At 40.5% G+C, this 26,083-nt stretch overlaps 2 protein-coding genes across 2 annotated transcripts; both read right to left on the bottom strand.

The window, feature by feature from the left end:
- Window positions 1-288: 288 nt before the first annotated feature.
- On the bottom strand, window positions 289-1,260 carry LOC149972910 (trace amine-associated receptor 13c-like). The gene has a single exon (XM_090215090.1). It carries the CDS (start codon window positions 1,255-1,257, stop codon window positions 289-291), a length of 969 nt encoding a protein of 322 aa, XP_090071216.1. The 5' UTR covers window positions 1,258-1,260.
- Window positions 1,261-19,309: 18,049 nt separating this feature from the next.
- LOC149972911 (trace amine-associated receptor 13c-like) lies at window positions 19,310-20,272 on the bottom strand. The gene has a single exon (XM_090216389.1). The coding sequence runs from the start codon at window positions 20,270-20,272 to the stop codon at window positions 19,310-19,312; it is 963 nt and encodes a 320-aa protein (XP_090072515.1).
- Window positions 20,273-26,083: the final 5,811 nt, after the last annotated feature.

Consider the following 26,083-nt stretch of genomic DNA (forward strand, 5'->3'; position numbering starts at 1 on the left):
TATAACAAATGTGGAAGTAATGATTAATAAATGGTGAACAAACTGTAAATTCCTTACAAATGGTTTATTACTGAATGATATCATAAAGTGTTACCCAAAGTTGCATATTCTTAAATTTGACCATCAACTACTTCCACAATACACCATTGAGATAGACTTGGATGTTATCTGATATCATGCATATTGTACATTTCATTTTTACTGTACTTGTTGAAGTGAGCCACTAGACACTAGAAGGGCAATTCCAGTCCTCGGTGGCCTCATTGGTGTCACACTTTTTCCACATCCCTAGCTAACACCTGAACGCCTTAAGTTCAGAGTTAAAATATGTTTAGCTGTCACTTTGAACCATGGATAAAAGAAAGCATAAATTATTGGATTAATTAAGGAATTAACAAGAGGCAGAAAGCCAATGATAACTGATAATAAATTGTCAATTACAAAAGTAAAAAAGAAAACAAATAGAAATGGAATCCAACAATTAAAATAGTTGAAAACAACAATAGATAGAGTTTTTGTTGCTTTTCTCTCAGACTTATTTGCCCGTATAGTTTTAACACCAGACACACTGGCAGCCTCTTTTGAAAAAACATTTCTGGCCTGTGATCTGGCCACCACAAAGATTTTCACATAAAGTGTTATAATAATAGAGCACGGGACAACCATTGTAATTACAAGATCGATGATATTACCCCAGGTTATTCCTTCAACAATAAAACATTCTTTCAAACACCTACCGGGTACCAGTACATTGACAAAGTTTTTTATAATAGCAGCACGGTATATGATACAACAACACCAGGTAATGGATATACAACACATCATTCTTGTTGTTGTTGTTTTAGAGTGGTACAATAAGGGATCACACACAGCAACATAGCGGTCAATAGATATCAAGACCAAATTACCCAGAGATAAAGAAGTACATAAAAAAGTAATGTAGATCTGAAACACACAGAAATATTCTCCAAAAACCCAGCATGGTTCCATTAATGCTACAGTCACTACTGGTATCACAATCAGTCCCACCAGGAGATCTGACACAGCCAAAGAGAGGATGAGCAGGTTGGTTGGAGTGTGGAGCTGCTTGAAGTGAGAGATGGAGATGATCACCAGTAGGTTCAAAAATACTGTAACTGCTGAAATCAATGAGAAGAAGATGTACAGTGTTATGTAGATAGATGTCGATAGCAAAGCCTTCCTGCATGAAGAGTTTCCGTCTTGAAAACAGTACTGAACATCTTCATGTTTCTCCATTTGTAACAAATGCTGAGGTCCTGCTCCTGCTTGGTTCTGTGTGTGACCTTGTCAGGTCCGCCTTTTGACTAACTCTGAGCTCTGCCTCTCTATTTATCCCTGAGCTACTGACACTCCCCTCCCAGGAGCCTCTCTGTGCACATACACATACACACACACTAACAAACGGTTAGATAAGCAAATAATTTGTGAAAACATGATGTAATGTATGACAGGATTGGATGTTGCTGTTTCCACCAAGCCTGCCCTACAGCCTTACTGATAGTCGGAGATGATAGAAAATGATGATGGAAATTATAGCATGGGTGATGTTTTGGTCACTCAAAGTCTTTTTTACATTTTAAACTGTGTAAGACTAAATGTTTTGGGCGATGTCAGAGCTCATTTTGGACCATAAGCCACAAGCTCAGGACACATGATGGCCCACCACATGTCAGCTGGTCAGTGTGTAGGAAAGTTGACAGTAGGGAAGTTGATGAGATAGTATAAGTTTATGGTGTACATGCTAATAGCAAATACAATCAAAATAGTGGCATTCCATAGACCATAAAAATGTCGATCTGAACTGATTTATTAATACATCCCGTGTCTGAGCCGCTCAATTGCGACTCCGCTTTGTCTCTATACTGACATTTTGCCTGTTTGTTTCACACCCTGATCTGTTTCACCTGTCTTTGTGATTGTGTCCACCCCCCTCCAGGTGTCTCCCTTCTTCCTCATTATCCTCTGTGTATTGATACCGGTGTTTCCTGTCTGTCTGTTCCAGTTCGTCTTGTTTGTTCAAATCAAATGTATTTATTTATAAAGCCCTTCTTACATCAGCTGATGTACAGTGCTGTACAGAAACCCAGCCTAAAACCCCAAGCAGCAAGCAATGCAGGTGGAGAAGCACGGTGGCTAGGGAAAACTCCCTAGAAATGCCAAAACATAGGAAGAAACGTAGAGGAACCAGGCTATGAGGGGTGTCCAGTCCTCTTCTGGCTGTGCCGGGTAGAGATTATAACAGTACATGGCCAAGATGTTCAAATGTTCATAAATGACCAGCATGCTCAAATAATAATAATCACTGTAGTTGTCGAGGGTGCAACAAGTTAGCACCTCAGGAGTAAATATCAGTTGCCTTTTCATAGCCGATCATCGAGAGTATCTCTACCGCTCCTGCTGTTTCTAGAGAGTTGAAAACAGCAGGTCTGGGACATGTAGCACGTCCAGTCAACAGGTCAGGGTTCCATAGCCGCAGGCAGAACAGTTGAAACTGGAGCAGCAGCACGGCAGGTGGACTTTGGACAGCAAGGAGTCATCATGCCAGGTAGTCCTGAGGCATGGTTATAGGGCTCAGGTCCTCAGAGAGAGAGAAAGAAAGATAGCATTAGAGAGAGCATACTTAAATTCACACAGGACACCAGATAAGACAGGAGAAAAACTCCAGGTTTAACAGACGGACCCTAGCCTCCCAACACATAAACTACTGCAGCATAAATACTGGAGGCTGAGACAGGAGGGGTCAGGAGTAGATACATAAGTTGTTTCTAAACTGTAAAACAGATACAGTGCATTCGGAAATTATTCAGAGCCCTTGACTTTTTCACAATTTTCTTACATTTACTTAAAGACCTATTCTAAAAAAAATTGAATATTTTTTTTCCTCCATAATCAATCTACTCACAATACACCATAATGACTAAGAACATTTTAAGATAATACCCAACGCAGAGGACTAACGGTCAAGAGGAAATCAACGATCAATGGAAATAGTGTTTTCCTGTAACAGGGAGTTAATGATCATTGGGTCAGAGACATGGAAGGATTTTGTCTAGGCGTTGAGCCTGAAACTAGATGCCTGTTATTTGGCTATTGGCCCAGTTTTATTGCAAGACATTCTAATTGGTCAACCACAGGTTAGGGTTGGGTTATAAAACAACATCCTCTCTTTGTTCTGTGGAGAGAATCACTGAGGACATGGGAGAATGAACATCTACCTCTCAGCACAACATCTATGATTTGTCCTCTTTGAATAAACCTATTTTCTCCCCATGATGTGTTTTTTGGTCTGTGTTATTGAAGTTGTGTTATCAACTTCTAACCTGACGAAGACAAAACAGGTTTTATTTTTTTGGCAAATTTATGAAACATTTAAAACTGAAATTTACGTAAGTATTCAGATCTTTTACTGAGTACCTTGTTGAAGCACCTTTGGCAGCGATTACAGGGTATGGCGCTACATGCTTGGCACACCTGTATTATGGGTGTTTATCCCATTTTGCTCTGCAGATCCTCCCAAGCTCATTCAGTTTGAATGGGCAGCGTCGCTGCACAGCAATTTTCAGGATTCTCCATAGATATTCTATCGGCTTTAAGCCCGAGCTCCGTCTGGCCACTCTACAATAAAGGCCTGGTTGGTGGAGTGCTGCAGAGATGGTTGTCCTTCTGGAAGGTTCTTGGATCTCCACAGAGGAACTCTGGAGCTCTCTCAGAGTGACCATCGGGTTCTTGGTCACCTCCCTGATCAAGGCCCTTCTCCACCAATTTCTCAGTTTGGTCCGATGGCCAGCTATAGGAAGTGTCTTTGTGGTTTTCCCCAGATCTGTGCCTCGACACAATCCTGTCTCGGAGCACTACGGACAATTTCTTCGACTTCATGGCTTGGTTTCTGCTCTGACATGCACTGTCAACTGTCAACTCATGTCCAATCAATTGAATATACCACATGTGGACTCCAATCAAGTTGTAGAAACATCAAGGATCATCAACGGAAACAGGATGCACCTTAGCTCAATTTGGTGTCTCATTCCAAAGGGTCTGAATACTTATGTAATTATTTCTGTTTTTATTTTTAATACCTTTGCAAATTGACAAAAAGAAAACGGTTTATGGGTTAATGTGTGTAGATTGATGAGAAATAAAAATAAGTTAATTCATTGTCGAATAGGCAGTAACAAAACAAAATGTGGAAAAAGTCAAGGGGTATGAACACTTTCCAAATGCAATGTATGTATGAAAATACCCTCAAATGAAAGGTGACATTTCTAAAATGTCGCCTCATATTAAACATTTGAAATCATCTCCAAAGTGCTGGAGTAAAGAGATAAATATTTTACACATTTTCTAGCAGAAAAAAACAGAGGACAGGGATTACTTTCAGTATGTACAGTGGACAGAGTAAGGCAGTATAATTCACAATCTGTGACAGAGGGATAATTTTACTGATTCTCTACTGATCAAAAATATAAAACGTAAGGTTACAGTGTCACGATCGTCATAATGATTGGACCAAGGTGCAGCGTGAATAGAGTTCCACATATTTTAATAAATCTAAACTCACCAAACAAAACAATAAAACACAAACAAAACTAATAATAGTTCTAACATGCAACTATCCATAGACAAGATCCCACAAATCACAAATGAGGAAATGGCTGCCGAAATATGATCCCCAATAAAGAGACAATGATAAACAGCTGTCTCTGATTGGGAACCATACCAGGCCAACATAAACCATTAATCACCTAGATGACCCACCCTAGTCACTATCACGCCCCAACCAACAGAGAATAAACAGCTCTCTCTGGTCAGGGCGTGACATACATAGTTACAGTCAATTGAAACTAATTCATTAGGCCTATGGATTTCACATGATTGGGAAATATATATATATATATATACAAATATATATATGTTGGTCAAAGACATACAAAAGTATATGGACACCCCTTCAAATTAGTGGATCTGGCTATTTCAGCCACACCCGTTGCTGATAGTTGTATGAACTCGATCACACAGCCATGCAATCTCCATAGACAAACATTGGCAGTAGATTGGGCTGACTGAAGAGCGAAGTGACTTTCAACGTGGCACAGGCTGGCGGCATAGGCTGCCACCTTTCTAACAAGTCAGTTCGTCAAATTTCTGCCCTGCTAGAGCTGCCTCGGTCAACTGTAAGTGCTGTTATTGTTCAATGGAAACATCTAGGAGCAACAATGTCACAGCCACGAAGTGGTAGGACACACAAGCTCACAGAACTGGGAAGGCAGGAATCCTCTGTCCTCGGCTGCAACACTCACTACCGAGTTCCAGACTGCCTCTGGAAGCAACGTCAGCAAAATAACTGTTCGTCAGGAGCTTCATGAAAGGGTTTCCATTGCTGTGCAGCAGCACACAGGCCTAAAATCACCATGCACAATGCCTAGTTTTGGCTCGTGTGGTGTAAAGCACGCCACCATTGGACTTTGTGGACTTTGGAACGCCGACTGCAAGTCAGGCCTAATCGGCAAAATATTGTATGATGCAAAAGGCATCATCAAACTGAATGATGATGTGGCCGGTGAGACTTTGATATCTTGTCAAATATCTTGAAAAGTTGACATGAGACACTCAAATCATTTTGGGACTGTATCAACAGTGGACTAGGAAAAAAAAAAACTAAAGATAGTTTTTGAGTGTAATTTCCCTTTAAGGGCATAATCGCTAACATCTAGGCCACTTCACTCTATTAGCCACAACCCAGGGTCAGTGATGCAGCACCACCCGGGCTGCATCATGTACGTGCTCTAAAGAAGTTAACACAGCCATCTACACAGACGTCAGCAACGCAGCCTGGGAGTACAGCCTGGAGGTATATGGTACGTAAAGAACAACCTCAGAATACTACAACATGTAGGTGTACAGTATGTGTGTGTGTATGTCTGTGTGTGTGTGTGTGTGTATGTCTGTGTGTGCGTGTGTGTGTATGTCTGTGTGTGTGTGTGTTAATACACAGTATGTGTGTTTTGTCCCTCCAGTCTCTCCCAGTATCTGTGTTCAGAACCAGGTCCCAGAACATGTGATTGTTGTGGTGAACAACCCTGTGTCTCTAACCTGAGACATTCCTCTTCCTGTTATCACCTCGCTGAATGATGGAAACACAACAGAGCAGGAGACCGCGGCAGACATTTCAACCTCAACATGCTGGTTATGAACACTACCACTACTCTCACTACCACTACTCTCACTACCACTACTCTCACTACATCACCACAGCCAGGTCAGGGGTCACACCAGAGTCTTTTGGCACGTTAGATATGTCTATATTGACCCTGGATCATATTATATATGTGTTGATCCTGGACCATGCCCCATGAAATCAGGATGTGCCAACTCAGAGAGGCCATGTATAAAACATTTCATTTCAGTTCTGTACTTGTGAAAATGTCTTGTTATTTTTCAAAAACACTATAGAAAGGTGTAGGATTGAGACTTGAGTGAGGTTAGGGGGAGGTTAAGTCTGAAAACCTTGATTAATGCCACCCCCCTATCTGCTAAATGACTTAGATGGAAAATGTGTATCAGAGGTGAGTTAGACTCATGCTCTCATGATAAGGTAGCCCTGACTGGTACTTTAAAATCAGTGTCACACTCAATCCAGGAAGGGCTTTTCTCTTGGACTATTGGTTAAGATGTTGGTTTTCCACTCAGGATACCACAGTTCAGATCCCACCTGTGACAGAGTCTCAATTCAGAGGTGGGGTTCTTAACCTGTGCAGGGAAGACTCGTTTAGGGGTGAGGGTTGTAACTGAGGCTGAGGCCTAATGGAAGTTGTACTCACACAAAAGACATTAGAGCTGTGCTTAGGTTCACTACAGGTTTCAATGTTTATGCTGTATTGGGGCCTTATTAGGGCCCTGGAGGAATGTGTGTGTCTCCAACACCTTTAATTAGTAGAATTCCTTAGAGTTTTGGACCTCATTGTTCCAGAACCTTACAGGTGAACCATACAGGTGATAACAGGACCCTCTGGTGTCAGAAACTTAACCAAGTCAAACTAACATCATTAAAGAGTTACACAGTAGAGACAGTATAGTCCCAATGACATCAGTCACAGAGCACAGGTTGAGTTATGCTGATGTAATATGCTCTCTAAGAATCATTCAGAGGTGAAATATGTATTTGTTGTCAGAGCAACTTACAAGAACAATTAGGGTTAAGTGCCTTGCTCAAGGGCACATCGACAGATTTTTCACCTAGTCGGCTCTGGGATTTGAAACACTGCTACCTCTCTTTTACTGGCCCAACAATTAAACAGCTAGGCTACCTGGCACCAGATTTTGAGAGTTTGCTTTGATTAATCTTGTATATATTCTATGTTCATGTTCACAAGGCTTCCTTATAAATGAGACCTTGGTCTCAATGGTGACCCACCCTGTATGAATACATTTTAAAAAGTTCACAATGTATTAGATGTGTTGTGTTTAACACCTTTAATTGGTAGAGGGATATACGTGTCATTATGACAGAGCCCTGCATGTTTTGAATAATATGTGAATATGTAAATGTGTGACTTGTGTAGTAACATTACAGTTTTCCGTACAACACATACTGTGTTGTGGATGCATTTGCATTCTGTTTTGAGGCTGCTGTCACCACCCACCTCAGCCCACACCGCCACAAGAAGCCATCATGCACCTGAGGAAGATGAGTTGCCTACACACCTCTCTCATCTAAGAGACCACCAGCCCTGTTCCAGGCATCCTCAGTGGTCAGGGAGTGACCACACCCTCACCCGTTGGGAGCTGATGAGGGAATACGAGTACCTACATCACGAGCAGCAAGAGATCAGTTGTGCGTACTCTAGGCCCTCCTGGCCTGAGTCACCACTGCTGGAGCACCGGTACCACTGCTACTCTCCTGACCACCACAGCTCTAGGCCTCCCTGGCTCATCACCACCACTCTTCTCAAGGTAACCCCGTACCAGTTTTTTAAAATGAAGGGAAGTATGTAAGTAATTAGGTGCCAACAAATAGAGTCCAAAAATAAATCAAAAGGAACTATCTGTTTGTACCATGTATACAGTGCGTTGGGAAAGTATTCAGATTCCTTTAGCTTTTCCACATTTTGTTACTTTACAGCTTTATTTTAAAATGGATTAAGAAAATAGCTAAATGATCCATAGTATGACCATCTTAAAACAATTCCATGTCTCAGCTTCATCCTAGAACCCTCTATGTAGAGTTCCACCAGCCTTATTACCCCTTAATTAGTCCTGATAGCTCTGGAGCAGGTTCTCAGACTGGGTCGAAAATTCACCTTCCAACAGAACAACGACCCTAACACACAGCCAAGACAACGCAGGATTGGCTTCGGGACAAGTTTCAATGTTTTTGTGGCCCGGATTTAAACCCGATCAAAGATTTCTGGAGAGACCTGAAAATAGCTGTGCAGCGACTCTCCCCAGCCAACCTGACAGCGCTTGAGAGGCTCTGCAGAGAAGAATGGGCCAAACTCCCCACATAATGTATAGGTGTGCCAAGGTTGTAGCGTCATACCCTGAAATCACTGGCAAATGTGCTACAACAAGGTACTGAGTAAAGGATCTGAATTCTTATGACTCTCCAGAGAGTGGTGTGGTCTGCCCAATGATCATCAAGGACATCAACCACCCGATCCACGCCCTGTTCACCCCGCTGTCATCCAGAAGGCGAGGTCAGTACAGGTGCATCAAAGCTGGCACTTAAGGCCCTCAAACTGTTAAATAGCCAGCACAAGCAGACTACCACACAGTTATTCAACCCTACACCTTAGAGTATGCTGCCCTATGTACATAGACATGGAATCACTGGTCACTTTAATAATGGAACACTGGTCACTTTAATAATGGAACACTAGTCACTTTAATGTTTACATACTGCTTTACTCATCTCATATGTGTGTGTATATATATATATATATATATGTATTGTATTTTCTCCACATTGACTCTGTACCGGTACCCCCTGTATATAAACTCCACATTGACTCTGTACCGGTACCCCCTGTATATAGCCTCCACATTGACTCTGTACCGGTACCCCCTGTATATAAACTCCACATTGACTCTGTACCGGTACCCCCTGTATATAGCCTCCACATTGACTCTGTACCGGTACTCCCTATATATAGCCTCCACATTGACTCTGTACCGGTACCCCCTGTATGTAGCCTCCACTATGACTCTGTACCGGTACCCCCTGTATATAGCCTCCACATTGACTCTGTACCGGTACCCCCTGTATGTAGCCTCCACATTGACTCTGTACCGGTACCCCCTGTATATAGCCTCCACATTGACTCTGTACCGGTACCCCTTGTATATAAACTCCACATTGACTCTGTACCGGTACTCCCTATATATAGCCTCCACATTGACTCTGTACTCATTGATTTCAGCAGTTACAGTATTTTTGAACCTACTGGTGATCATCTCCATCTCTCACTTCAAGCAGCTCCACACTACAACCAACCTGCTCATCCTCTCTCTGGCTGTGTCAGATCTCCTGGTTGGACTGATTGTGATACCAGTAATGACTGTAGCAATAATGGAATCATGCTGGGGATTTGGGGAATATTTCTGTGTGTTTCAGATCTACATTACTTTTTTATGTACATCTTTATCTCTGGGCAATTTGGTCTTGATATCTATTGACCGCTATGTTGCTGTGTGTGATCCCTTATTGTACCACTCTAAAATAACAACGACAAGAATCACGTGTTGTATATCCATCACCTGGTGTTGTTGTATCATATACCGTGCTGCTAATATTAATTATTTTGTAAATGTACAGGTACCAAGTAGGTGTTTGAAAGAATGTACTACTGTTGAAGGGTCATCCTGGGTTCATTTCACTGACCTTGTTATTACAATGGTTGTCCCGTGCTCCGTTATTATAACACTTTATATGAAAATCTTTGTGGTGGCCAGATCACAGGCCAGAAATGTATTTTCAAAAGAGGCTCCCAGTGTGTCTGGTGTTAAAACTGTACAGGCAAATAAGTCTGAGAGAAAAGCAGCAAAAACTCTAGCTATTGTTGTTTTCAACTATCTAATTTGTTGGATTCCATCTCTACAGTGCCTTGCGAAAGTATTCGGCCCCCTTGAACTTTGCGACCTTTTGCCACATTTCAAGCTTCAAACATAAAGATATAAAATTGTATTTTTTTGTGAAGAATCAACAACAAGTGGGACACAATCATGAAGTGGAATGACATTTATTGGATATTTCAAACTTTTTTAACAAATCAAAAACTGAAAAATTGGGCGTGCAAAATTATTCAGCCCCCTTAAGTTAATACTTTGTAGCGCCACCTTTTGCTGCGATTACAGCTGTAAGTCGCTTGGGGTATGTCTCTATCAGTTTTGCACATCGAGAGACTGACATTTTTTCCCATTCCTTCTTGCAAAACAGCTCGAGCTCAGTGAGGTTGGATGGAGAGCATTTGTGAACAGCAGTTTTCAGTTCTTTCCACAGATTCTCGATTGGATTCAGGTCTGGACTTTGACTTGGCCATTCTAACACCTGGATATGTTTATTTTTGAACCATTCCATTGTAGATTTTGCTTTATGTTTCGGATCATTGTCTTGTTGGAAGACAAATCTCCGTCCCAGTCTCAGGTCTTTTGCAGACTCCATCAGGTTTTCTTCCAGAATGGTCCTGTATTTGGCTCCATCCATCTTCCCATCAATTTTAACCATCTTCCCTGTCCCTGCTGAAGAAAAGCAGGCCCAAACCATGATGCTGCCACCACCATGTTTGACAGTGGGGATGGTGTGTTCATGGTGATGAGCTGTGTTGCTTTTACGCCAAACATAACGTTTTGCATTGTTGCCAAAAAGTTCAATTTTGGTTTCATCTGACCAGAGCACCTTCTTCCACATGTTTGGTGTGTCTCCCAGGTGGCTTGTGGCAAACTTTAAACAACACTTTTTATGGATATCTTTAAGAAATGGCTTTCTTCTTGCCACTCTTCCATAAAGGCCAGATTCGTGCAATATACGACTGATTGTTGTCATATGGACAGAGTCTCCCACCTCAGCTGTAGATCTCTGCAGTTCATCCAGAGTGATCATGGGCCTCTTGGCTGCATCTCTGATCAGTCTTCTCCTTGTATAAGCTGAAAGTTTAGAGGGACGGCCAGGTCTTGGTAGATTTGCAGTGGTCTGATACTCCTTCCATTTCAATATTATCGCTTGCACAGTGCTCCTTGGGATGTTTAAAGCTTGGGAAATATTTTTGTATCCAAATCCGGCTTTAAACTTCTTCACAACAGTATCTCGGACCTGCCTGGTGTGTTCCTTGTTCTTCATGATGCTCTCTGCGCTTTTAACGGACCTCTGAGACTATCACAGTGCAGGTGCATTTATACGGAGACTTGATTACACACAGGTGAATTGTATTTATCATCATTAGTCATTTAGGTCAACATTGGATCATTCAGAGATCCTCACTGAACTTCTGGAGAGAGTTTGCTGCACTGAAAGTAAAGGGGCTGAATAATTTTGCACGCCCAATTTTTCAGTTTTTAATTTGTTAAAAAAGTTTGTCGTTCCACTTCATGATTGTGTCCCACTTGTTGTTGATTCTTCACAAAAAAATACAGTTTTATATCTTTATGTTTGAAGCCTGAAATGTGGCAAAAGGTCGCAAAGTTCAAGGGGGGCGAATACTTTCGCAAGGCACTGTATTTATTTTCGTATTTTCTTCTATTTTAAGTGCTAATTATATTTCACATTTCATCCATTTTATGGGACTTGTTAATTCCTTAATTAATCCAATCATTTATGCTATCCTTTATCCATGGTTCAAAGTGACAGCAAAACGTATTTTATCTCTGAATTTAAGGCATTCATAGTTCATGTTTTTTATTCCCTAGTTTGACAAACATAAGTTTTATATAGTTTTGTTATACAATTGTTGCAAGTATTTCTTTCATGTAACAATACACTGACATGACTTAGTGTTGACTCAGTGTTTTCATCATCGGTACATGTGGTGTTGATACAGAATGATTTGGCTGGATTGGATTGGGATGGTGTTGATACAGAATGATTTGGCTGGATTGGATTGGGATGGTGTTGATACAGAATGATTTGGCTGGATTGGATTGGGATGGTGTTGATACAGAATGATTTGGCTGGATTTGATTGGGATGGTGTTGATACAGAATGATTTGGCTGGATTGGATTGGGATGGTGTTGATACAGAATGATTTGGCTGGATTTGATTGGGATGGTGTTGATACAGAATGATTTGGCTGGATTGGATTGGGATGGTGTTGATACAGAATGATTTGGCTGGATTTGATTGGGATGGTGTTGATACAGAATGATTTGGCTGGATTGGATTGGGATGGTGTTGATACAGAATGATTTGGCTGGATTGGATTGGGATGACTTGGAGAAGGCATAAGAAGGAAAAAAGCTTGTTTAATAAAATACATTGTAGTCATTTTGGGTTGTATACTCCAAATACCAAAGTGTGTGTGGTTGTTCCGTGTTATTTAATGATAAATAGTTTGTAAGTATTCTAATAGTACATTTTGAGAATGTCATGAGTCTTTCTATATGTTGTTCAACATCTCCCTCTAGTGGCTCAATTGGGACACAACGCCTTCATCAAGTGAAGTAAAATGTAAATGTACAATATGCATGATGTAAGGTAACATCCAAGTCTATCTCAATGGTGTATTGTGGAAGTAGTTGATGGTCAAATTATAATTATATTCAAATATGGGTAACACTTTATAATAGCATTCAGTAATAAAACATGTGTAAGGAATGTACAGTTTGCTCACCATTTATTAATCATTACTCCCAAACTTGTTAAATGTTACTCAGGTATTCTATTCTCAAATGTGTAAAATACTGGTATATGCATTAATGATTATGCACAACAGTGCTGGAAATCACAGTAGACACTTCAACATCAACATACTGGTTGTGAACAGTACCACTTCTCTCACTACATCACTGCTGCCAGGTCAGGGGTCACACCAGAGCAACTCTCTCAGATGCTGTGGAGTCTGAATTAATATAGATATTGGCAACACTTTATAATAACACTATGTAATAAATAATTTATAATGTTTATTCTGACTCCACATCATTAATGTCTCAATACTCTCACATTTGTTTTAGTAAGCTAGTTATTCACACATTGATAAACAACTTTTATGGTATGTAAAAATATTTTATAAGATCATTCAAAAGATGTTTAATTAACGAACGTATAAACCATTAACTGATCATTAGTAAAGTAGTTTTGCAGTCCCTAATCTAAAGGGAAGAATATTCACACTTTCTTAACTTATAAACAATTTACTAATCATTAGTAAAGTCATTTTGCAGAATCTAAAGGGAGGACTATTCACACTTTCTAATACTTTATACATTTTTTGAACAGTGACCAGTTTAATTTATCACATTTATCACATAAAGATGGACATGCTATTGGTAGACAATACTACCTGATTCTACTTAAGATCTCAAAATAATCTAGAACAAACGATAAGCACACAACACTCATTAAACACACTCATTAAGCACTGTTGTGTGAATATTTTATTTTTATTTTTTACCTTTATTTAACCAGGCAAGTCAGTTAAGAACAAATTCTTATTTTCAATGACAGCCTGGGAACAGTGGCCTGTTCTGCCTGTTCAGGGGCAGAACGACAGATTTGTACCTTGTAAGCTCGGGGGTTTGAACTCGCAAACTTCCGGTTACTAGTCCAACGCTCTAACCACTAGGCTACCCTGCCGCCCCAGGGTAGCCTAGTCTTCTGAATCATTATTACAGACTATAAAAGTTGTTAATAAATGTGTGAATAACCAGCTTACTAAAACAAATGTGGGAGTAATGATACATGAATGATGAATAAACTATTTACTTAGCAAGTGTTATTGCAAAATGTTACCAATCTCTATATTCATTCAGACTCCACAACATCTGAGAGAGCTGCTCTTGAGTGACCCCTGACCTGGCAGCAGTGATGTAGTGAGAGTAGTGGTAGTGAGAGTAGTTATTGTGTTCATAACCAGTATGATGATGTTCAAGTGTCTTCTGCGGTCTCCTGCGCTGTTGCGTTGAATCATTAATGGATATAGTAGTATTTACACATTTGAGAATAACTAGTTTATTAACATTTAATTAAAGGTGGAGTAATGATTAATACATAGTGAGCAAACTGGAAATGACTCACAAATGGTTTATTACTGAAATTATAAAGTGTTACTCAAAGTTGGATGTTCTTACATTTGACCCTTAACTACTTACACAATACACCATTGAGATAGACTTGGACGTTATCTGATATCATGCAGCACTGTACATTTCAACTGTACTACACTTGTTAAAGACGTCTTGCCTCAATTGAGCCACTAGAGGGAGATGTTAAACAACATATAGAAAGACTCATGACGTCCTCAAAATCCTATGAAGGCGCCACGTTGATAGTCACTTAGCTCTACAGTAAGACCATTCTACTGCCAATGTTTGTCTACATTACTGCCTTATTCTAAAATGTATTAAATATTTTTTTATCTCTTCAATCTCCACACAAAACCCCCAAAATAGTTTTTTAGCAATGTTTCCAAATATATTAAAAATAAAAACAGAAATACCTTATTTACATAAGTATTCAGACCCGTTGTTATGCAACACGAAATTGAGCTAAATAGCATCCTGTTTCCATTGATCATCCTGGAGATGTTTCTACAACTTGATTGGAGTCCACCTGTGGTAGATTCTATTGATTGGATGTAATTTGGGCTCCCGAGTGGAGGAGCGGTCTAACGCACCGCATCTCAGTACTAGACGTATCACCACAGACACCCTGGTTCAAATCCAGCTGTATCACAACTGGTTGTTATTGGAAGTCCAATAGGACGGCACACAATTGTCCCAGTATCCTCTGGCTTTTGCTGGTGTAGGCTGTCTGTTATGCACGTGAGTGAGGACCCAAAAGCGGTTTAACAAAAACAGAGTCCTTTAATGTCAAAACACAGGGAAGACATAGATCCTCTTCAGCTGTATATAATGGCAAAATAGACAACCCGCAGAGAGGGCGACAAATGAATCATAAAGTCCTTCTGATATTCACAGAAGAGTCCCCCTTCTTAGTAGCAGAGGAGAATAGCTGGGTTAGAGTCCCCTTCTTAGCAGCAGAGGAGAATAGCTGGGTTAGCGGCGACAGACTGCTGGTCTCTCTGGGTAGGCGCGGGTCGTAGAGGACAGAGGTACCTGATCACACGTAGCATCAGAAGAACAGGCAGATTCCGACAGGACAGGACAAACGAGACGATAGTTTGGTTCTGGCATGAGAAACTCAAACGAGAATCTGACAAAGACAGAAGCAGGAACAGAGAGAGAAATAGAGACCTAATCAGAGGGAAAAAGGGAACAGGTGGGAAAAGGGTGAACAAGGTAGTTAGAGAAGATGAGGAACAGCTGGGGGAAGGAGAGGAAGAGAAGGTAACCTAATACGACCAGCAGAGGGAGACGGAGTGAAGAGAAAGAACAGGAACAAGACATAATATGACAATACATGACACTGTCATTGTAAAAAATGATTTGTTCTTAACTGACTTACCTAGTTAAATAAAATTACTTCTTGGAAAGGCACACACCTGTCTATATAAGGCCCCGCAGTTGACAGTGCATGTCAGAGCAGAATCCAAGCCAATGAAGTCGAAGGAATTGTCTGTAGAGCTCCGAGACAGGAATGTGTCGAGGCAGAGATCTATGGAAGGGTACCAAAACTTTTCTTCAGCATTGAAGGCCCCCAAGAACACATTCTTCTTAAATTCTTAAATGTCGAGAACCACAAAAGTTGAACTGGCTAGAGCTGACTGCCTGGCCAAACTGAGCAATCGGGAAGAAGGGCCTTGGTCATGGAGGTGACCAAGTACCTGATGGTCACTCTGAGAGAGCTCCAGTGTTCCTCTGTGGAGATGGGAGAACCTTCCAGAAGGACAAACATCTCTGCAGCACTCCAACAATCAGGCTTTTATTGTAGAGTGGCCAGACTGAAGCCACACCACTGTAAAAGGCACAAAACGGCCTTGGAGATTGCCAAATAGCACATAAAGGACTCTTTTGGCACCTAAATGGCACCTAAAGGAAACCAAAAATGAACTCTTTGGCGTTGGGAGGAAACCTGACACCATCCCTACGGTGAAGCATACTGGTGGCAACATCATGCTTTCGGGATGTTTTTCAGTGGAAGCGACTGAGAGACTAGTCAGGATAAAGGGAAAGATGAACAGAGCGAAGTGAAGAGAAATAATTGATGAAAACCTGTTCCAGAGCACTCAGGACCTCAGACGCGGTCAAATGACCCTAAGCACACAGCCAAGACAATGCAGGAGTGGCTTCAGGAAAAGTCTCTGAATGTGCTTGAATGGCCCAGCAAGAGCTCGGACTAGAACCTGACCGAACGTCTGTGGAGAGACCTGAAAATAGCTGTGCAGCAATGCTCCCCATCCAATCTGACAGAGCTTGAGAGGATCTGCAGAGAAGAATGGGAGAAAATCCCCAAATACAGGTGTGCCAAGCTTGTAGCATCATACCCTGTATTAGCTGGCTAAGATGCTTCAGCAAGGTACAGAGTAAAGGGTCTGAATACTTAGGGCTCTACAGAGGGTGGTGCGGTCTGTCCAACGCATCACCGGGGGCACCATGCCTGTCCTCCAGGACACCTACAGTACCCGATGTCACAGGAGAAGCAAAAAATATCATCGAGGACATCAACCACCCGAGCCACGGCCTGTTCACCCCACTATCATCCGTATGGCGAGGTCAATACAAGTGCATCAAAGCTGGGACCGAGAGACCGAAAAACAGCTTCTATCTCAAAGCCATCAGACTGTTAATTAACCATCACTAGCCGACTATCACCATGTTACTCAACCTTGCACCTTAGAGGATGCTGCCCTGTGTACATAGACATGGAATCCCTGGTCACTTTAATAATGTTTACATACTGCTTTACCCATCTCATATGTATATGTATTCTACTGTATTTTTTGTCAAAACCACTCAGACATTACTTGTCCAAATATTTATATATTTCTTAATACCCTTCTTTTACTTTCAGATGTGTGTGTATTGTTGTGAATTGTTAGATACTACTGCACTGCTAGGAAGAAAAGTACTTCACCACACCCGCAATAACATTGCTAAACATGTGTATTTGACCAATAAAATGTGATTTGATTTGATTTTGTACTGCATTACAGGTAAAAACCCTTGAAACGTAATGTTCAGTTAAGATATATATTTAGATACTGGTTCCATTACCCTGTAAGCAGTCTATAAACTGCTCTTAGTCTATACCACTCTGACATTGCTCATCCATATATTCATATATTCTTAATTCCAGTCTTTTACTTAGATTTGTGTGTATTAGGTATTTGTTGTGAAATTGTTAGATATTGCTTGTTAGATATTGCTGCACTGTCAGAACTAGATGCACAAGCATTTCGCTACAACCACAATAACATCTGCTAAACACACGTTTGTGACAAATGAAATGTGATTTGATTTCTAATGAGTGACTGCAATCCACACTTTGGTTTTGGTGGTCACTGCCAACAAACAAGAATGTTATAATTTTCAGACAAAACACAATACTTCCTTCAGCACACTACTACAACAGTTTGACTGTTTTGGAATAAAATGTTCAATATATTTCCTATAACATCCTCTGTGTTGTGTCCATTGATATTTTCTAGGTCATTTTGAGAACTTAATTAAACTGGTCACTGTTCAAAACATGTATACAGTATTAAGAAAGTATGAATAGTCCTCACTTTAGATTAGAGACTGCAAAACTACTTTACTAATGATTAGTAAATGGTTTATACGTTAATTTATTAAACATCTTATGAGAGATCATATACATCATTATTACATACTATAAAAGTTGTTTATCAATGTGTGAATAACTAGCTTATTAAAACTAATGTGGGAGTAATGAGACATTAATGATATGTAGTCAAAATAAACAGTAAACATTCATTATTACAAAGTCTTACCAATCTCTATATTCATTCAGACTGAACAGCATCTGACAGAGCTGCTCTGGTGTGACCCCTGACCTGGCAGCAGTGATGTAGTGAGAGTAGTGGTAGTGAGAGTAGTGGTAGTGAGAGTAGTGATAGTGTTCATAACCAGTATGTTGAGGATGAAGTGTGTACTGTGGTCTCCTGCACTGTTGTGCTTATTCATTATGGCATATACTAATGATCAGTAAATGGTTTATAAGTTCATTCATTAAAGATATTATGAAATATCTTATGAATCATTATTACAGTCTATAAAAGTTGTTAATAAATGTGTGAATAACCAGCTAACTAAAACAAATGTGGGAGTAATGATACATGAATGATGAATAAACCATTTCATAATCCATTATACGTTCTTCATTACAAAATGTTATTATAAAGTTTTACCAATCTATATATTCATTCTGACTCCACAGCATGTGAGAGAGCTAATCTGGCTTGACCCCTGACCTGGCAGCAGTGGATGTAGTGAGAGAAGTGGTACTGTTCATAACGAGTATGTTGAGTTTGAAGTGTCTACTGTGATTTCCAGCACTGTTGTGCATAATTATTAATGCATATACTAGTAATTTATACATCTGAGAATACCTACCTGACTAGCATTTAACAAGTTTTAGAGTAATGATTAACAAATGAACAAACTGTAAATTCCTTACACATGTTTTATTACTGAATGCTATTATAAAGTTTTACCCATATTTGCATATTCTTAAATTTGACCATCAACTACTTCCACAATACACTATTGAGATAGACTTGGATGTTATCTGACATCATGCATATTGTACATTTACATTTTACTACACTTGTTGAAGGCGCTGTGTCCCAATTGAGCCACTAGAGGGAGATGTTCAACAACATATAGAATGACTCATGACGTCCTCAAAATGTACTATTAGAATACTTACAAACTATTTATCATTAAATCACATGGAACAACCACAGCCTTTGGTATTTGGAGTATACAACCCTAAATGACTACAATGTATTTTATTAAATAAGCTTATTCCTTCTTATTCCTTCTCCAAGTCATTCCAATCCAATCTAGCCAAATAATTCTGTATCAACACCACATGTACCCATGACATCAACACTAAGTCATGTCAGTGTATTGTTACATGAAATAAATACTTGCAACAATTGTATAACAAAACTATATCAAACTTATGTTTGTCAAACTAGGGAATAAAAACTTGAACTATGAACGCTTTAAATTGAGAGATAAAATAAGTTTTGCTGTCACTTTGAACCATGGATAAAGGAAAGCATAAATGATTGGATTAATTAAGGAATTAACAAGTCCAATAAAATGGATGAAATATGATATAAATTTATCGTTTAAAATAGAAGAAAATACGAAAATAAATAGAGATGGAATCCAACAAATTAGATAGTTGAAAACAACAATAGATAGAGTTTTTGCTGCTTTTCTCTCAGACTTATTTGTCTGTACAGTTTTAACACCAGACACACTGGCAGCCTCTTTTGAAAATACCTTTCTGGCCTGTAATCTGGCCACCACAAAGATTTTCATGTAAAGTGTTATAATAACAGAGCACGGGACAACCATTGTAATAACAATGTCAGTGATATTAACCCAGACTGACCCTTCAACAGTAAAACATTCTTTCAAACACCTACTTGGTACCTGTACATTTACAAAAAACTGTACATTAGCAGCACGGTATATGATACAACAACACCAGGTGATGGATATACAACACGTGATTCTTGTTGTTGTTATTTTAGAGTGGTACGATAAGGGATCACACACAGCAACATAGCGGTCTAAAGATATCAAGACCAAATTGCCCAGAGATAAAGAATTACTTAAAGAAGCAAAGTAGCCATGAAACACACAGAAATATTCCCCAAAACCCCAGCATGATTCCATTATTGCGACAGTCGTTACTGGTATCACAATCAATCCCACCAGGAGATCTGACGCAGCCAGAGAGAGGATGAGCAGGTTGGTTGTAGTGTGGAGCTGCTTGAAGTGAGAGATGGAAATGATCACCAGTAGGTTCAAAAATACTGTAACTGCTGAAAACATTGAGAAGAAGATGTACAGTGTTATGTAGATAGATGTCGATAGCAAAGCCTTTCTGCAAGAAGAGTTTCTGTCCTGAAAACAGTATTGAACATCTTCATGTTTCTCCATTTGTATTAAAAAGTAAAAATGCTGAGGTCCTGCTCATGCTTGGTCCTGTGTGTGACCCTGTCAGGTCCACCTTCTGACAAACTCTGAGCTCTGCCTCTCTATTTATCCCCGAGTTACTGACAGAAACTCCCCTCCCTGGAGTCTCTCTGCACACACACACACACACACACACACACACATCACCACCACCACCACCAACAACAAAACATACACAAGTGAACACACAAATTAACAAATGGTTGGATAAACAAATCATTTGTGAAAGCATGATGTAACGTATGACAGGATTGGATGATGCTGTGCCCTCTTAGCCTGTCCTTCAGCCTGACTGATCGTTAGAGATGAGAGAAAAGGTACATTTACTCAACTGAGTATTTTAATGAGGAAAATATATCATGGGTGATGTTTTGGTCTCTCAAAGTCTATTTTACATTTTAAACTGTGTAAGACTAACTGTTTTGTGCGATGTCAGAGCTCAGTTTGGACCATAATCTACATCCTGAGGACACATGATGGCATGGTCAGTGTGTAGGAAAGTTGACAATAGTAAAGTTGATGAGATGCTAATAGCAAATGCAATCAAAATAGTGGCATTCCATAGGAACATTCCATAGACTATAAAAATGTCAATCTGAACTGAATTATTAATAAATCCCGTGTCGGAGCCGCTGAATTGCGACTCCACTTTGTCTCTATACTGACATGTTTCCTGTTTGTGTCACACCCTGATCTGTTTCACCTGTCTTTGTGATTGTGTCCACCCCCCTCCAGGTGTCACCCTTTTTCCTCATTATGCTCTGTGTATTTATACCTGTGTTTTCTGTCTGTTTGTGCCAGTTCGTCTTGTTTGTTTAAATCAAATGTATTTATTTATATAGTCCTGCTTGAAGTGAGAGATGGAGATGATCACCAGTAGGTTCAAAAATACTGTCACTGCTGAAATCAATGAGAAGAAGATGTACAGTGTTATGTAGATAGATGTCGATAGCGAAGCCTTTCTGCAAGAAGAGTTTCTGTCCTGAAAACAGTGTTGAACATCTTCATGTTTCTCCATTTGTAATAAAAAGTAAAAATGCTGAGGTCCTGCTCCTGCTTGGTCCTGTGTGTGACCCTGTCAGGTCCATCTTCTGACAGACTCTTAGCTCTGCCTTTCTGTTTATCGCTGAGTTACTGATAGAAAGAAAAGGTACATTTTCTCCAATTCAAATCATATGAAACCACATTTTATTCTTTGCTGAACAGTGAATTGCGTACTTACAAGCCGTTAACCAACAATGCAGTTTTAAGAAAAAACAAGTGTTAAGTAAAAAATAGATAAGTAAAAAATAACAGTAAGAAATCATTAAAGAGCAGCAGTAAAATAACAACAGCTAGGCTATATACAGGGAGTACCGGTACAGAGTCAATGTGGAGGCTATATACAGGGGGTACCGGTACAGAGTCAATGTGGAGGCTATATACAGGGAGTACCGGTACAGAGTCAATGTGGAGGCTTTATACAGGGAGTACCGGTACAGAGTCAATGTGGAGGCTATATACAGGGGATACCAGAGTCAATGTGGAGGCTATATACAGGGAGTACCGGTACAGAGTCAATGTGGAGGCTATATACAGGGAGTACCGGTACAGAGTCAATGGGCGGGGCACCGGTTAGTCGAGGTAACTGAGGTAATATGTACATGTAGGTAGAGTTAAAGTGACTATACATAGATAATAAACAGAGAGTAGCAGCAGCGTAAAAGAGGAGGGGGGCAACGCAAATGACCATTTGATAAGTTGTTCAGCAGTCTTATGGCTTGGGGGTAGAAGCTTTTTCGAAGCCTCTTGGACCAAGACTTGGGGCTCCGGTACCGCTTGCCATGCGGTGGTAGAGAGAACAGTCTAGGACCTGGGTGGCTGGGGTATTTGACAGTTTTTAGGGCCTTCCTCTGACACAGCCTGATATAGAGGTCCTGGATGGCAGTAAGCTTGGCCCCAGTGATGTACTGGGCCGTACTCACTACCCTCTCTAGTGCCTTATGGTCAGAGGTCAAGCAGTTGCCATACCAAGCAGTGAAGCAACCATTCAGGATGCTCTCGATGGTGCAGATGTTTAACTTTTTGAGGATCTGAGGGCCCATGCCAAATCTTTTCAGTCTCCTGATGGGGAATGTGCTTTGTCGTGCCCTCTTCACGACTGTCTACATGTGCTTGGACCATGTTAGTTTGTTGGTGATGTGGACACCAAGGAACTTGAAGCTCTCAACCTGCTCCACTACAGCCCCGTCGATGAGAATGGGGGCGTGCTCGGTCCTACTTTTCCTGTAGTCCACAATCATCTCCTTTGTCTTGGTTGGATAGGTTGTTATTCTGGCACCACTCGGTCAGGTCTCTGACCTCCTCCCTATAGGCCGTCTCATCGTTGTCGGTGATCAGGCCTACCACTGCTGTGTCGTCTGCAAACTTAATTATGGTGTTGGAGTCGTGCCTGGCCATGCAGTTGTGGGTGAACAGGGAGTACAGGAGGGGACTGAGCACGCAACCCTGGGGAGCTCCAGTGTTGAGGATCAGCGTGGCAGATGTGTTGCTACCTACCCTCACCACCTTGGGGTGGCCGGTCAGGAAGTCCAGGATCCAGTTGCAGAGGGAGGTGTTTAGTCCCAGGTTCCTTAGCTTAGTGATGAGCTTTGAGGGTACTATGCTGTTGAACGCTGAGCTGTAGTAAATGAATATCATTCTCACATAGGTGTTCCTTTTGTCCAGGTGGGAAAGCGCAGTGTGGAGTGCAATAGAGATTGCATCATCTGTGGATCAATTTGGGCGGTATGCAAATTGGGAGTGGGTGTAGGGTTTCTGGGATAATGGTGTTGATGTGAGCCATTACCAGCCTTTCAAAGCACTTCATTGCTACAGACGTGAGTGCTACGGGTCTGTAGTCATTTAGGCAGGTTGCCTTTGTGTTCTTGGGCACAGGGACTATGGTGGTCTGCTTGAAACTGTGAAGGGAGTAGTTCACCACGTTATACGAGATCTTCAGTTTCTAGCAATTTCTTGCATGGAATAGCCTTCATTTCTCAGAAAAGGAATAGACTGACGAGTTTCAGAAGAAAGCTACTTGTTTCTGGCCATTTTGAGCATGTAATCGGACCCACAAATGCTGATGCTCCAATTACTCAACTAGTCTAAAGAAGGCCAGCTTTATTGCTTCTTTAATCAGAATAGAAGTTCTTAGCTGTGCTAACATAATTGGAAAAGGGTTTACTAATGATCAATTAGCCTTTTAAAATGATTAACTTGAATTAGCTAACACAACGTGTCATTGTTACACAGGAGTGATTGTTGCTGATAATGAGTCTGTGTAGATATTCCATTAAAAAAATCAGCCGTTACCAACTACAATAGTAATTTACAAAATTAACAATGTTTTGTTTCAAAAACAAGTGTCCCAAAACATTTGAACGGTAGTGTATATACAGTTGGGGAAAAAAAGTATTTAGTCAGCCACCAATTGTGCAAGTTCTTCCACTTAAAAAGATGAGAGAGCCATGAAATTTTCATCATAGGTACACTTCAACTATGACAGACAAAGTGATAAAAAAAATACAAAAAATCACTTTGTAGGATTTTTAATGAATTTATTTGCAAATGATGGTGGAAAATAAGCATTTGGTCATTAACAAAAGTTATCTCAATACTTTGTTATATACCCTTTGTTGGCAATGACAGAGATCAAAGTTTTCTGTAAGTCTTCACAAGGTTTTCACACACTGTTGCTGGTATTTTGGCCCATTCCTCCATGCAGTGATGTTTTGGGGCTGTTGCTGGGCAACACGGACTTTCAACTCCCTCCAAAGATTTTCTATGGGGTTGAGATCTTGAGACTGGCTAGGCCACTCCAGGACCTTGAAATGCTTCTTACGAAGCCACTCCTTCGTTGCACGGGTGGTGTGTTTGGCATCATTGTCATGCTGAAAGACCCAGCCACGTTTCATCTTCAATGCCCTTGAAGGAGGTTTTCACTCAAAATCTCACGATACATGGCCCCATTCATTCTTTCCTTTACACGGATCAGTCGTCCTGGTCCCTTTGCAGAAAAACAGCCCCAAAGCATGATGTTTCCACCCCCATGCTTCACAGTAGGTATGGTGTTCTTTGGATGCAACTCAGCTTTATTTGTCCTCCAAACACGACGAGTTGAGTTTTTACCAAAAAGTTATATTTTGGTTTCATCTGACCATATGACATTCTCCCAATCTTCTTCTAGATAATCCAAAGGCTCTCTAGCAAACTTCAGATGGGCCTGGACATGTACTGGCTTAACCTCTAGCGTCGAGCAATCCCGTATCCGGGAGCGTAATCATAGCCTCAAGCTCATTACCATAACGCAATGTTTCCTATTCATGAAAATCGCAAATGAAATGAAATAAATATATTGAAACACAAGCTTAGCCTTTTGTTAACAACACTGTCATCTCAGATTTTCAAAATATGCTTTAACCAAAGCTACACAAGCATTTGTGTAAGAGTATTGATAGCCTAGCATAGCATTAAGCCTAGCATTCAGCAGGCAACATTTTCACAAAAACAAGAAAAGCATTCAAATAAAATCATTTACCTTTGAAGAACTTCAGATGTTTTCAATGACGAGACTCTCAGTTAGATAGCAAATGTTCAGTTATTCCAAAAATATTATTTGTGTAAGAGAAATAGCTCCGTTTTGTTCATCACGTTTGGCTAAGAAAAAAAAACGAAAATGCAGTCACTTACAACGGCAAACTTTTTTCCAAATTAGCTCCATAATATCGACAGAAACATGGCAAATGTTGTTTAGAATCAATCCTCAAAGTGTTTTTCACATATCTATTCGATAATCTATCAGTGGTGGCAGCTGGCTTCTCATCCGAAGAAAACTGAAAAATACTGCAGCTGGAGGTTACGCAATAATTGCGACGGAGGACACCAAGCGACCACCTGGTAAATGTAGTCTCATAGGGTCAATCTTCCAATGATATGCCTACAAATACGTCACAATGCTGCAGACACCTTGGGGAAAACGTGGAAAAGGTAAGCTGACTCCTAGCTCCTCCACAGCCATTTAAAACCTGTTAGGGCTGCCCCCCTAACAGGTTTAAAACTTTAAAACTTTAAAACTGCCCCCTTTGGAGGAATTGCGTGCCAATAGTAAACTGAAACAAAATCTGTCAAAAATTGCTAATATATGCGTATAGTTATTATTGGATATAAAACATTCTAAAGCTTCTAAAACCGTTGGAATTATGTCTGTAAGTATAGCAGAACTCACAGGGCAGGCAATCTCCCAAACTAGTTTTGGGATCATGAAAGTTGGGGCAACTTTGACGCCATCGCCCCCACCCTTCCCAACCAGCTATGGATCTGGGGACACTTTCTATGTCTTCCACTAGATGTCCTCATTCAGTAGGTCATTCAGGTTTTATGATGGTGGACATCTTTCTTACAAATGGAAAATAGTTATATCGGTACCTGGGGGCTGAGTCTGTGATAATTATGTGGACCAGACAAAGTTAAATTGATACTACTCTTTTTTTCCACAGATGGCCAGCTTAGCTGCTTAAAATGCTTGACTTCCAGATGAGAATGAGGTGGGAGGGAGTTTAAGTACAATTCTTACAAGCTCTTTGGCTGGTCTGTAGCTTATTCTTTCGATATTTGGGGCTGCTGGTGAACTGTCATGTACAGGCATAATCAAAGTGACACTAGACTAGCGCACTTGCCAGAGACTTTTGGGTGACACTAGCAAGGTTTTTCATCCAATTGGCGACAGACATTTTTAAAAAATGGTGAAAGCCCTTA

Source organism: Oncorhynchus mykiss, chromosome 22, assembly GCF_057628025.1.
Source record: "Oncorhynchus mykiss isolate SJ-2025 chromosome 22, ASM5762802v1, whole genome shotgun sequence".
Classification (NCBI taxonomy): Eukaryota; Metazoa; Chordata; class Actinopteri; order Salmoniformes; family Salmonidae; genus Oncorhynchus; species Oncorhynchus mykiss.

Bases quoted from the DNA above. Each gene is read 5' to 3' on its own strand.
- LOC149972910 (XM_090215090.1), bottom strand. From the start codon at position 1,257: ATGGAGAAACATGAAGATGTTCAGTACTGTTTTCAAGACGGAAACTCT.
- LOC149972911 (XM_090216389.1), bottom strand. From the start codon at position 20,272: ATGGAGAAACATGAAGATGTTCAATACTGTTTTCAGGACAGAAACTCT.